General features: G+C 39.5%; 1 protein-coding gene across 1 annotated transcript in view; it reads left to right on the forward strand.

Moving 5' to 3' along the window:
• csmd2 (CUB and Sushi multiple domains 2) overlaps positions 1 to 13,563 on the forward strand; it is a 264,361-nt gene that overhangs the window by 181,156 nt on the left and 69,642 nt on the right. Inside the window, exons 27-33 of the mRNA XM_028036079.1 lie at positions 3,084 to 3,286; positions 3,416 to 3,607; positions 3,850 to 3,988; positions 4,184 to 4,371; positions 8,447 to 8,641; positions 10,532 to 10,648; positions 12,493 to 12,606. Coding sequence (XP_027891880.1) covers positions 3,084 to 3,286; positions 3,416 to 3,607; positions 3,850 to 3,988; positions 4,184 to 4,371; positions 8,447 to 8,641; positions 10,532 to 10,648; positions 12,493 to 12,606 — 1,148 coding nt within the window. The remainder of the gene's footprint in view (positions 1 to 3,083; positions 3,287 to 3,415; positions 3,608 to 3,849; positions 3,989 to 4,183; positions 4,372 to 8,446; positions 8,642 to 10,531; positions 10,649 to 12,492; positions 12,607 to 13,563) is intronic.

Below are 13,563 nucleotides of genomic sequence, written 5' to 3' on the forward strand. Positions count from 1 at the left end.
CTGAAAAGGAAAAATATTCTGTTGGCCTTAAATATGTGCTATTGAAATCTTTAACCTGCAGAATGAGAATTCAGTTTTGTGCCAGTGTTATCATCCTTCCTCACTAATTCACCTGCAACACTTTTACCCTTTTTAATCATTTTGAGAGTGACAGGGATATAGTGCTATTTAAATGGCATATAAAAAGAACCATTTATCCCAACATACAACCCACATTGGTTCAACCTGTCCGTTCCCTCAGCCTTTACCCTCGCATTGTGCCGAGTTTCTTTTGCTCTCCGTCAACCTCTTATCCTCCTTCGATCACCCGATGCCGTCAGCAGCCTGGCAGTGATCAACACTGGTCGCTTTTTCATTGCCTTCCTCACCTTCAGGTTTTATTCAACGTACTTCTGCCATTCCACCCACCCTTTCATCTTCCTTCACACACATAAATCAGCTTTCAGGATTTGATGCCTTTCGAAGCTCGACAGTGCCGAGAGTTAAACTAGAGCACAGGACTCATCAGCACACAAACACGGACGCAGCACTTGTCCTTGATGCTGACTGTGCTCACGAAAACATCCCCAATTGTTCTTACTCACACGTACTGTACACGTGCACGTCAATATTGGGCAATATTCCAGTGATGGCCGTACACCATCACTGGAAAATATTTTTGATTTTTGTTTAATTCTGTAGATCTTGTTGGAAGCATTGGGAGGTGGAGCATGAAGGACTTCTGGTCCCTAAAGGTTTCATAACAGGATTAACAGAATATCTGACTGCCCGGGGGACGTGTGTGGGTGAAGACATTTGAACTCCGTGTTTAATTCTTTAAAATCATCAGAACTGTCAAGATGGTCGTTGAGATGTTTATGGCTTTTCTTAAGTGAGGAAAGTAGTAAAAGAGCTGCTTTTACTCTTATATAGACTTCTCTTTTGCTCTATCTGCTTCCAATACATGAGTGGTTGTGTCAGCCCACATAATGCATTATAACTTCAAAAATACCTTTTGCTGCACATTTATGTGAATATTTTCCAGTGTGTCTATCTGCATCGGTTTGCTCTGCGAGCACTTCATTCACAAGCAGGACTTTACTTGAGGGTTACACTAGTCACACAGAGAGTCTATTGTTGAGTAGCCAAAGGCTACTGCTAACACATCAGACAGTAAGGGAATCAGAGTCTGACACCAATTATGCAGAAATGGTGGGAACTTGTTGCTAAAAGCCAACATATCAGTGGGTTGCTGTTTCTCCTCTGCATCATCTATAGCTCAAGGCTTTGTGAGTGCATGTGGGTAAGATGATGTGGATACTAAAGGGACCAGGATTTCTCCTCTGTGACTTGGGCAGAGATGAGCATTCAGCTCTCTGACTTTAAGACCTGCACACTGGACAGATTTATGATCGTCCATCTTAAGCTTCAGGGCAAAAACGGTAAAATAAGTTCAGCTGTCCAGTCTGAAGTGCAAAGGATTGTAATGAGTTTGTCTCAAATACCCTGACCTGCTTTCCATTTTAATTTAACTCACTTAATATGAGACACACTGGAAGGAAAATATCTTTGGGCATATTTGTAAAAAAAAAAAAAAAAGACAGAATGAAAAAATTACTGAAATATACGTTGAATTTCAGTGCATCTTCTTTTTTCATAAATTATTTTTTCATCTCATTAACAGGAAAAATGGTTCTCTAATTGTGATTAATTGTGATTAACTTAATGATTATCAACTATGTTTTTCCTTGTGAATAATATTTTCAGGGGAATATTGTCCACAATGGTGCTAAATATGTAGATTTTTTTTTTTTTTAAGAATTTTGAAAACCGTATGTCCCTTCCCTTCGTCTTCACAGTTAAAGGCTATCTTAATCATATAAAATGCCACTAAAATTTATAAAAATTGGGATATAAGGATTGTTCAAGTCACTACAATGCATTGGTTGAATGCTTTTGCCTTTTGCATCACATGCAGCTCACCACAGTTGCAACCTAATGATTTATTTCTCTTCCCACTGTTGCTCTTCACTTGTTAGATCAGACTTTGTTCTGTTTTCAGTGGAAAAAAATAGACAAACAAAAGGTTCATTCCATAGAAGTTGACATGAGCTAACCCGCTTTTGTAATTAGTTGCAGGCATTGCGGACCTCTGCTGTGAATGCTTTTTCAATAAGGGCCCAAAGAAAGAGCACCTCAAAGTTTTTTTCTTTTTTTGCCCAGCTGAGCCTGTCCACAGCATCCTTTGAAATGCTCCAACACAAATACTTAAGCAGCATATTATTACGAATGCACTGCAGTTATCCCAGTGCATGTAGATGCACTGGCACAGAGCGTTTCAGATCCATCGAACCACCAGCTGGCTGACAGCTGTCTGGGCCAAATTGAATGGGAGATATTTTGACAGCATCATCTTTTTGGCATCTGGACTGATTTTAAAATGTTGCTGCAGACTTATTGCTTTGACTGACACTGTGGAATCATTGTTGAATGTCCCTAATCTGGTTCCTGGGATCCTCCTTATAATAGTATTTGTTTCCCTCATTTGTACTAAGCGTAGGCTGGTTTCCCGTCTTCCATTTTCTTTAATCACAATGTTACTTTTACAGTAACTTCACAGTGTCCTTCAAATGTATTATACGTTTTGAACATTGTTGTGTTTTGTGGGGTTAAACCCACAAACTTCAATGTATTTCGTCAGCATTTTTTGTCACAATCATGTGAGTATAATATTGTACAAATTACTCTGTAGAAGCATCTGTCATGGTTGTTCCATCTCCAGGTCTTTTGAGGTATGTTTCTACCAACTTTGGCCATTAAAAAGTGAAATATTTTCACTGTCGTCATTGCTAAACAGCTCAAGCTCAGGTAGACTGTATGAGAAGCACCTGCAAACATGAATTTTCAAGTGACTCCACAGACTCTCAATCGACTTGAAGAAATTCTGCCTGTTTGAGAGTAGAATTTAATATAAATTCATACAAATGGACATTTGGATTGCACATTGTCATTAGTGAAACAATAAGCACATCTTCTTTGATTCTTACTGTCCAATTTTGCATCATACTTGACACCTGCTGTATCTTGTTCATCCCTCTTTTCAGTCTGCATTTTCTGGTCTTCCACACGGAGGAGGTCCATGATGTGCTTCGGATCTGGGATGGTCTGCAGGACGGGGGAGTCCTGCTGAGGGAGCTGAGTGGGTCGGCGTTGCCCCCGGACGCTCACAGCACCTTTAACACGATCACTTTGCAGTTCACCACGGACTTTTTTACCAGCAAGCAAGGCTTTGCTTTGCAATTTTCTGGTGAGCAATGAAAGTTCAGCAAGCGGATTGGAGGTGTATAACACGAACCATCTTCCATGTGATAGTTAAGCTGTCACATTAGCTTTTTTCATATTGTTTCAATGATCTAGTCCCTGCTTGCTCTTTCAGTCTCCACGGCGACCTCCTGCAATGACCCGGGCATGCCCACTAACGGTACCCGCGGAGGCGACAGCAGGGAGCCCGGGGACCATGTGGTGTTCCAGTGTGATCCCGGCTACGTCCTGCAGGGGGCCACCAGAATCACATGCACAGAGATCAATGGTCGCTTCTTCTGGCAGCCAGACCCCCCAACATGCACAGGTACTCTGTAAACACAGCATGCAGTAATTAATTATGCTTAACCTCTCTGGATTGACATCAGCACTTATCTGAATGCTATCACACACTTATTAAAGCTGAGCAGCGATGCCTAATTGTGTTATATTTGCTCTTCCTACCTTGCTAATTGCAACACATAACACAAATTATAATAACATTTTAGAATTTATGTCAAACAAATTATTTTCAGCACTTTGTAAATATTTGTTTTTCTCTTTCCATAGCTCCGTGTGGTGGGAACCTAACAGGTCCAAGTGGGCTGATTCTGTCTCCAGACTATCCTGAACCTTACCCACATGGAAGAGAGTGTGACTGGAGAGTAACTGTCACAGAGGACTATGTTATTTTGCTCAGCTTTAACCAGTAAGCTTTGACAGCACAGAAAGTATTACATGATATGCAATACCATATTCCCACAACAGTTGTTGTAACTGCAGTACTTGATAAATGATTAGGCTACTTGTCCTCAAATGGTATAAGTTAGATGTGAGAATTTTACGCTACGTGTTCATGCAGCAAATGTCCAGATTCCTTTTTAATGGGACTGTCTCTAACCAGTTTCAGCCTGGAGCCCAGTTATGACTTCTTGCATATCTACGACGGGCCTGACTCCCTGAGCCCCTTGTTGGGTAGTTTCTATGGCACTGATGTTCCAGATCGCATCGAGAGCAGCTCCAACACGCTCTTCATGGCATTCCGCAGCGACGCCTCCCTCAGCAGTAACGGATTTGTGCTGCAGTATACAGGTACAAACTTTTGGTTAGACCAGGATTCTACAACCTACAGCTCCAGGGCAACGTGTGGCTCTTTGGCTTTTACTAAACCAGAAAGTAAAAGCGACAAGAAATTTTAGGAGTTTTTCTGGAAGTTCTTATGCAAAATTTGCTTGTAATATCTACAAAAAGTTTTTAAAAGTAACTAGATTTGAACTGTTCAACCTATTTTGCTTTTTTTCCCCAAAGTTTTAAAAAGGCTCACCTCATTCTACATTTTTATTTTCTAAGAGAGGATTTTTACTGTTCCAAAAACTAAAATTAGAAATAAATTTTGATTTAAATTTATTACCTTTCATTATAAAACATGTTATGTTGTACATAGTTACAGTAGAACATTGTTTTTTGCTGCTCTAGGCATGTTTTATTTGAAGTAGCAGTGGAAAAAGTGGCTCTTTAAATGAAAAAGGTTGCTGACCACTGGGTTATTCAAACATGGCCATAAACTGGACCGGTCTGTGTCGCTATGAAGTTTCTCCTCTCTAGTGTCTTGACTAAGCTGTGAATTTTGAATTGGACTGATGCCTGTAATGCTTGAACAATTCCTGTTTTAAGTTTTTCTAGCAGAGTGAGAGTCTTTTTTTTTCTCTTTGCAGATTCTTTATTTAAACCCTAATCAGAAATCATCTACTATAAACCTATGGGGAAACATGTATTTGCCTTTTAAAAATGGGCTAAAAACATTTTGAGATGTCTTAAAATTTGGAGGTGGAAAAGTATGTTACAATTTTAGAAACATGCAACATTCCTGGTCTGCTCAGTGGTGGTGGTATCGATGCATATGTCGTGGCCTGCTAACGCATATAATTATGGAAATTAAAAGCTGACAGTCTGCATGGTTAAGCTGTTTTTGATCAGTGCAGCTGCACAAAAGGCTTCTAATAAATTAAAGCGAGCAGCATTTTGTTGTCTCGTGTCAGAGCTTGGCTGACCGCAGCACATTGTTTGGGGAGGTTTAGATTTATGTGCTCATGTAAGGCATGCTGTACTGCTTATCTATTGCAAAATTATAACAGAAGTCCTTGAAAGAGGGCCAGTGTTAGTCTAGCATAGCACATCAATGTGCTTTGCATTCGTTTCTCATCCTTATTGAAGGGAAGAACTTAGTGACTGAGTGTGAAAAACCATTTCCTTTCCAAATATACAGATGCTGACCAAGCTTTAAATTAGACAGGGCATCTTTGTTTAGGTCTTCTTGCTTGAGGGAACAGTATTAAAACTTCCCGAATCTCACGGCTTCAATTAGAATTGTTTAAGGTATCAGACATTTAACCGATTCCAAATAAACCCTGAGCTCTCTGCTTATGGACTGGGTTTTGGTCTAAATAAATTGGGGAATTTTATATCAGTATATGTTTGTGCAACACAGTACAGCAATTCATTTGCCACCCCTCCTCCCTCCCCAAAAAACCAAAAAACGGTGTTACTGAGCCTACTTTTTAACTCACTCCCAGCAATATTCATTGCGGTGTGTGATACCGAGTGTGATTATTGTATGGCCAATCTGGAAGAGCAGATGGACCCAGTGTGTTGCACAGGAAAAAAAAAAAACTCCTTCACCCCACTTCCAATTCTCCACACTAATGAACCATAACCAAATAATCCATAAATTACCTCCTTGGTTTCAGAGAAGCAACATGGCACAGACACATTTAGCTCAGATTTTTGGGTCAGTTTTGGAAAGAGATCAGCAAGTTGATGCTTTGGCCCGGATAGTTATTGGTCAGGCCACTGCTACAATGTAATTATCATAGATCCATGCTGTTCTGTCAGCCACTAGACTACACAGTTTTTACAGCTTTTTGTTTCTGTGTTCGGAGGTCTTTCACTGTCGCCAAGGGAACGGTACGACTGAAATATTTTTCCATCTCTAAGACGAGGTTGAATAAAACCCACGTAAATTCAGAGATTAAAAAAAAAAAAAATTTTATGCCATCTACCATGGATGGTTCAGGGTGTAAATCTGTTAAAATCTGCAACAGGTGCCCGTAGTCACACACCACATTCAGTTTTATTGCCCTGTAAATCTACATTACTGGTTTGTGCCTGGTCAGCTCCCCAGGCGGGTGTTTAAATAACAGACATTTACCCAAAGTGACATGTCCTCACCTACAAAACTGAATTAGAAATGTGATTCATCATAAAACGTGTGATACTCACTTTTAACATCTGAAAGTTGAAGCAAATACCTCTATTAAACTGACTACGTTGCATTGTGTTGTAGTTGGTTTGTGATGTACACAGAAGAAAGTCCTGGGATGAATAAAATATTTAATTTTGCTATTAAGTTGGAATTAAAATCCTTTGAATAAATAGTGCTCTGCAAAAATATTCGTATCTCAGACTTTTTCAGACTTTGACATGTTACAGACATAAACTTTGTCACTAGGACTTTGCGATTGACCAGCAGAAATAGTTCATAATTGAAAGTGAAAGGAAAATTATATCTATAACACAGGAAGTGTTGTGCCAGGGATTCACACTTACAGGCTAAAATCTGTAGACATTCTTTTTCCAGAATAGCTCAAGCTTAGATTCTTAGCTCCAATTGGGATCTGTGGAAATCCGTTTAGCAACGGATTCCTAACTGGATATAGTTTTGTAAGTTTTTGACTGGGCAAATACATGAGTATATTTTTTTTATCTGAACCATTTCATTGCAGCTCTGGCTGTATGTTTGTGGTTATATTTCAGTGAGGAGGAGAAGAAACCATTCACCCTAGTTTCAAGTATTTTACAGCCTCTAAAAGGTTTTCATCCAGAATTGCTCTATATTTACCTTCAACCATTTTCCATCAACTCTAACCAACTTCCCTACCTTTGGCCAATAAAAGCATCCCAAAACATAATACTGCCTCCCCAGTTTTAGGATCTTTATTTGTAAAATGTTTGAGTCTATGTCATTTTGTTTTAGACTGTGGCACAAAATTCACATAAAATACATTGACTTCCTTGGTTGCAACATGACAAAATGTTAAAAAAAGGATATTGGAGTAACGATGCATTTGCAAGATGCAGGACAATTAGTGACAATACATAAAGGTTATGTGAACGTCACGTCTATTTAAAAATGTCAGACATGAGACACATATTCTGTTAACTTTTGTAAAAATTATTTTCGCCTTTACTGAAATTCCAATGATGCCTCACCTTTTTTTCTTCTTTTTTTTTCTATTCGGAGCTTGTATTCATCAAATTATTCACAGACTGTTTTACATATTTTTGTCATGTGTTGAGTTTTAGGTGATTTTTTAAAATTTGTAAATTTTTCCCTGACAATTGGAAAAACTTTTGACCCACCTTCTCTTTTGTGTGCCAAGTTATCAAATATTAAAGTTTGCTCTGAGAACCAAATCTGCTGTGCTTAGGAGTGAACTAAATGACTTTGGGCATCTTTCCTATGTTTATCTTAGCTGAAAAGGTGTGAAGTGTGCCAAATTGACAGGCTGCATCTCACATGCACATTTTGCACCTAGAACAATGTGCTGCTAAATTAAGCAAGACATCTATCTTACGACCTCAGGGTTGGTGATTGATATGTGGTTAAATGCAGAGCGTGTGAGTGGGAGCGTTGGCAGGGCAGGCGTGCATGTGTTTGATAATGAAAGCTTGCGTATGTGCATTGTCTTCTCAAGTTAAGAGCACAGAGAAATGTTGTTTGAGAAGCGGTTGTGTACAGTCAGCAGACCTTGGGCCAGAGCCATGCCACTTTCAATCAGCTGCCTGTCTGTTTTCACAACCATACATACCCCAGTAGCTACAGATGAGAGGCTAGTGTCAAGGGCTGGAGAAAAAGTGGCAGTCATTGAGATATATTTACTGAAAACGGGACAGCACAGAGTTGCAGAAAACTGGAAAATGGGAGGAAAAAAAAAAGCAGCCATAAAGAAAAAGGAGTTGGAAAACCAAGTGTATAAATACCCTCAGGCGCATAACATTTTCTATTCCAGCATATCTGGTGCAGCAAAAAAAAAAAAAAAAAAAATTAAAAAAATCATTATTGAAAACCACGTGCTTCCATCTGTCACAGAATTTCTTCTCGCCACAGAAAACCCCAGGGAGTCTTGCTTCGAACCCGGCCTCGTTCGTAATGGGACACGGGTGGGCACCGATCTCAAGCTGGGCTCCACTGTCGCCTACCACTGCGACAGCGGCTACACGCTAGAGGGAGACCCGACGCTCACTTGCATCATGGGGGGAGACGGCAAGCCGAGCTGGAACAAGCCCAAACCCATCTGCATGGGTAAACACTGACATCTGGAGTTGATTGTTCAGAGCACAAACCATGCCTTGCGCTTATAGATTTATCACACGTAAACATTCATATGGTTAAATCATCATGTGTTGCGTTTCTACTGAGATATGTCCCGCAGGTACATATTTGCCGAGCTGTGTGGGTTTTGTGAAAATATGCAAGTGTAGTTTTGATTTATTCTGAAGTTTCAGAAGAGCAGCCTGTTTTGCATATCTTCCCCTTACACTCAGAGGGAACTGCGTCACTCTCTGATATTCCTTTGACACAGCTACCTCACGCAATGCATGAACCCCTGGAAAGCTGGTAAAAGATACCTTGACAGCACAGAACCTGCTTCAGACTCAGCGTGTCGGGTGGAACACTTGCTACACACTTGTACCGGCATTGCAATCCAGTTCAGTCACACAAATCCACTGACATACAAGGACATTCAGATACATCCAAATATGACTGGATAGCTATAATTCAACTCAGAAAGTTCTACGTCCTGTTTGTAATTGGGAAACGGTTACAAAAAAAGTCTTAAGGCTTGATACTAAAATGACTTGCATTGGTCTTTTCCACAAAGTGAGATGTCTTTATCTGTCTGTTTATCTCCGTTAGCGTTAATGGTTGTGGCTTACAGTTAATGAAAACCCTGAATTAATTTTGTCGTAAAATTTGACATAAAAAAGTTGAATCCATGAATACAAATTTATGTAATTCGACGAGGCAGTTTGTATGTTGAAAATATATATTTGAGAACACAATTCCTAGTTGAATATTGTTTCCCACCAAAGCATTGGCAGCACTCGTAAACATATTATTTTTTTTATTATTGTTATTTTCAGCATAATAGTCATTAATTCTATGTTTAAAAAAATGGTTACAGTGTTTTATGGAGCACATTATTATTATTATTTTTTTTACCCATATTTGCTTTAAATTTCCTCTTTAGAAAAATGTGAACTGAGAATATGGACATGTTTAATTTCCTTCTGGGATTAACACAGTACTTTTTGAACTGAATTGAATTAAAGGTTCAAAGCATATTTTAGCCACAATACAGACAAAGAAACTCCATTACTACATATGTGGACTAAACCTGCTGTGTTATTTATCCTAAAGGATTCTGCATTGAGCCCAAAATCTGATAAAACCACAAAAAACACTTGGACATTACTGGCACTCATGTCAATCTTTCTGGGCTTCCAGTTGAAAAGAGAATAGTTTATAGGCGTTTTGGCTCACACTCCAAAAAAAAAAGAAAAAATCAACATCACTGTTTTAGTACAGAGCTATGTTTTGGGTGATGCTGTGCTTTCACATTTTAAGAAGAAGCAGAAAAACAACACAGTAAAAACAATGGTAACAGTAGCAGCAGCACACGGAGCATGGAGTTTACCAACACAACAAAGCCAAACTCGTTAGAAGTGTGTCGCGGTCTGGCTTTCACAATTTCTAGCGACACTCTAGACATTTGCACTTGGAGGAAAATTCTATTTATCATACGAGTGTTATAGCGGAAGTAAATTGACCTTTAAGTGATATTCACATTTATTTAGATGCCTCTGGACAGCATCCCTGCAAATATCCACTCTCGCACAGAGCATTTTCAGGGGTTTTAACTTGGAGAGGAGGCTCTGGCCTCATCACACCCAGGGTAACCCAGATGGACACTTGGAAAACATGGCAATTTCACTGTGGCAACCACCAGGGACATCTTCCATCCAAACTCCAATCACACAAGAAAAGTAATTTAGGAATGATGGAACAGCGAGGATGGAGAGCAGGAGTAGAAATGGAACCTTCCCCTGTTACCGTTAGACCTCCCTTTTATGTCAGCCTGGTCCCACTTTATGCTCTCTCTTCATGTTTGATCCCTATGTTTCTCTGCAGCCCCATGTGGTGGACAGTACTCTGGATTAGAGGGAGTAGTCTTGTCCCCTGGTTTCCCTGGCAACTATACCAGTTCTCGAACCTGTCTGTACTCTGTAGTCGTGCCCAAGGATTATGGTAAGCCATGTTTTTCTTTTTTTTTCCGTGCGCGCGAGTCTGTAAAGTGGGTTATTTGTGTTTGTTTAGAATCAAATCATTCAGCAATCCCCCAAGAAGCCGTGATCAAACAGAAACTATATTCATCTGCCTTACTGAACTCTGTGTTATTTTCTTACTACTGGAAAAAACAGAGGGAAACATTTATCTTTTTCCCCGGTATCTGAATATTCTCAGTGACAGGAAAGGCTCACAAAAGCAATCTGGTGTTAAACTGTTAAAAGCTCACGCAGTCGCTGTGTTTCCACCTCTAATCAAGCTGCTACTCCTGAGAGGTTTGTTGAATGCATGTATCCTACTTTATTCTACTCATAGTAAAATCATGCAGTGATAGACGCATTTCCACAGGACTTAAATCTTTTTCTTTTCTTTTTTTTTTCTTCACAGTACATCGGTAGAGCTATTTAATCATCATGAAGCACACTACTTATTCACCGTGTTTATCAAAAACACACCTACACACAATCGCAGACAAAAAAATAATTGCCACCTCGAAGCTTCATATTTTCTTCAGTTGTATACCTTTTTTGGCACTTCCCTCTTAGAGGTCATCCTTTCCCTCCAATGTCTTATCAGATACTACACAAGCATCGAATTATTCGGAAGGCAAAACAATGCTGAATGCAGCTCAAATGAATCAATTCAAAATGTCCTTCACTTACTTGCCCAGGATGTCTCTCTGCATCACATTCTCAAGCCGACTGTTTGCTCTTGCTCGGTTTTTTATCTCTACTTTTTCCTCCAACCACAGGCTTTTTTAATGAGTTATCAGCATCAGGTCTCTTCTGGGAAAAGCTCCTGTCATGGTTAAATTACCCCCACAAAAAAGCATCAGCTTGTGTTTGACTTTTGGGTTTATTTCACCCCGGTCTTCTGACTGTTGAAGCCTTTATGCACCTCTCTTGAACCCAATCATCTGCATATTTCACTCACTGAGGTCATAGTGAGGGAAAAAAAAAATTTAAATGATTAAAATTCACATTTGCATTTTCCTGGATAATGACGGCAAAGCCCAAGGCAGCTCACTTTGTCGTGCAGAAAAGCAAAAGCTTTTTTCCTCATTCTTCTAGCTTCTCATTAGGCTCATGCGCCAGGCTAATAATAGGGTATTTTACCCAGTGCGGATGACTGGGTGGGTGTCACTGTGACCAATGGTTTTATCTTATTGACAATGATGATAGAAATGTGCAAGAACATATTTTAAATTGGGAGAACATTCCCAGTGCTAGGTCCTGTTGAAAATAGAAGACTGTAGGGTTCCACTAGTGGACCCACAAAAAAATAGGTAACCATTATCCATACTTGCTCTGTTGCGTATCTCTCATTGTTCGTCCTTCTCTTTAACCAGCTCCATTTATCACAAGTTAAAAACTAGATGATTGACTATAAAAAGCCTGACTTTTGTTAAAAGAAAACCAGTACAGTATTACGTCTTGGTTGAGACGATGAAAGCTCTGTAGTGGAGCTTTAGCTGCACATCATATGACAGATTGGCTGTCTCTGTAAATCCCTGCGTACTGACAGGCCATCAAGCCCAGACAGGTTTCCTGATCCCCCTTGTAATGTCAGTTTTTGGTTTTGTTATCATAACTGCCAGCATAATCCACCCTGCTGTAAGGAGGACAACTTGATTGAAATTGCTGTTGATAACCCTCTTTTTAAATCTGGATAAAGCAGAGCAGTATTTTTATGAGTCTTTAGTCATTTTAAATAAACTGAAGAGCATTTTTTGTGACTTTTGCAGGCAGCGCTTTCAGTTCATTTTTCATCTTTTGTTTCTTGCTCTGTCTGCATCTCTTACCCAGTGGTGTTCAGCCAGTTCGCCTTCTTCCAGACTGCTCTGAATGACATAGTGGAGGTTTATGATGGACCAACACAACATTCCCGGGTTCTGAGCTCACTTTCTGGAGCGCACACAGGTATTGTACATGCATTTTTATAGTGATCTGTATTGACCCTTAGAAACTACAGTACATCATTCATGCACATTGAGGTGCATGACTGACGCTGGACGTTTGAGGTATGGCAGAATTGAACGAAGCGACTGCGATTTTTGTCCCAAGTTGTTTTTGCTAATATAACCATGATTTCTGCTTATTCAAGTCTATCTATACTATAAAAGTTAAAGTTGAAAATGACATTTGTCATGGCTAAGTGCGCCTCTTTCTGAAATGCGGGACATCATGTGCATCACATGCAAGGCAATACAGGGCCTTCCAAAATGTTGTTGCTACTTTTTGTCAGGTTTCTTGTTGGGAGCTTCATAAGACGAAGCTCCCAAAGAGAATTATTTAGAGCCAGTTTGCTTTCTTCCAGACTGCTCTGCAGAATGCCAACTTTCTCACCCACCTGAGCCATATCCATCTCCTCCACTTCTTCAAAGTGGTGAAGAATTGTGTAATGTGAAGGAAAATCATTCATGTCTTTTATTCAAAACAAAAATCTGAAAATGCAATGCCTTTTCACTCAGCTGTACTGATTTGTACACTTTGTTGTCAAATCTTGAGGTTTGTTAACATTAGTTTATTGAGAGATGGAATATTTCTGCTAGTTCAAGTGGTTTCATTGGGTGAATAGTTACTGTGGCGTTTTTATTTCAGTTTTGCCAGAAATTTACAGTTGAATTTAAGTTTGGATTTTGTCAGGGTGTTAATACATGAATATGTTTGAATTATAATCCATGAATATGTTCTGTTCTGAAAGTTTGCTTTGAATCATTTTCTGCTCATAGTTGAGCATATCTCCCTGTCTCAAGTATTCAAGTATATTTTGGAGTGCATCGCTAATATCTAATTCACCCACCTGAGCCATGCATCTATGCATCTCCTCCAGAATACCATGGGCCTCCTTTTTTACCAGCCTGTCATTAGATAAGA

This window comes from Xiphophorus couchianus, chromosome 13 (assembly GCF_001444195.1).
Source record: "Xiphophorus couchianus chromosome 13, X_couchianus-1.0, whole genome shotgun sequence".
NCBI classification, from domain to species: domain Eukaryota; kingdom Metazoa; phylum Chordata; class Actinopteri; order Cyprinodontiformes; family Poeciliidae; genus Xiphophorus; species Xiphophorus couchianus.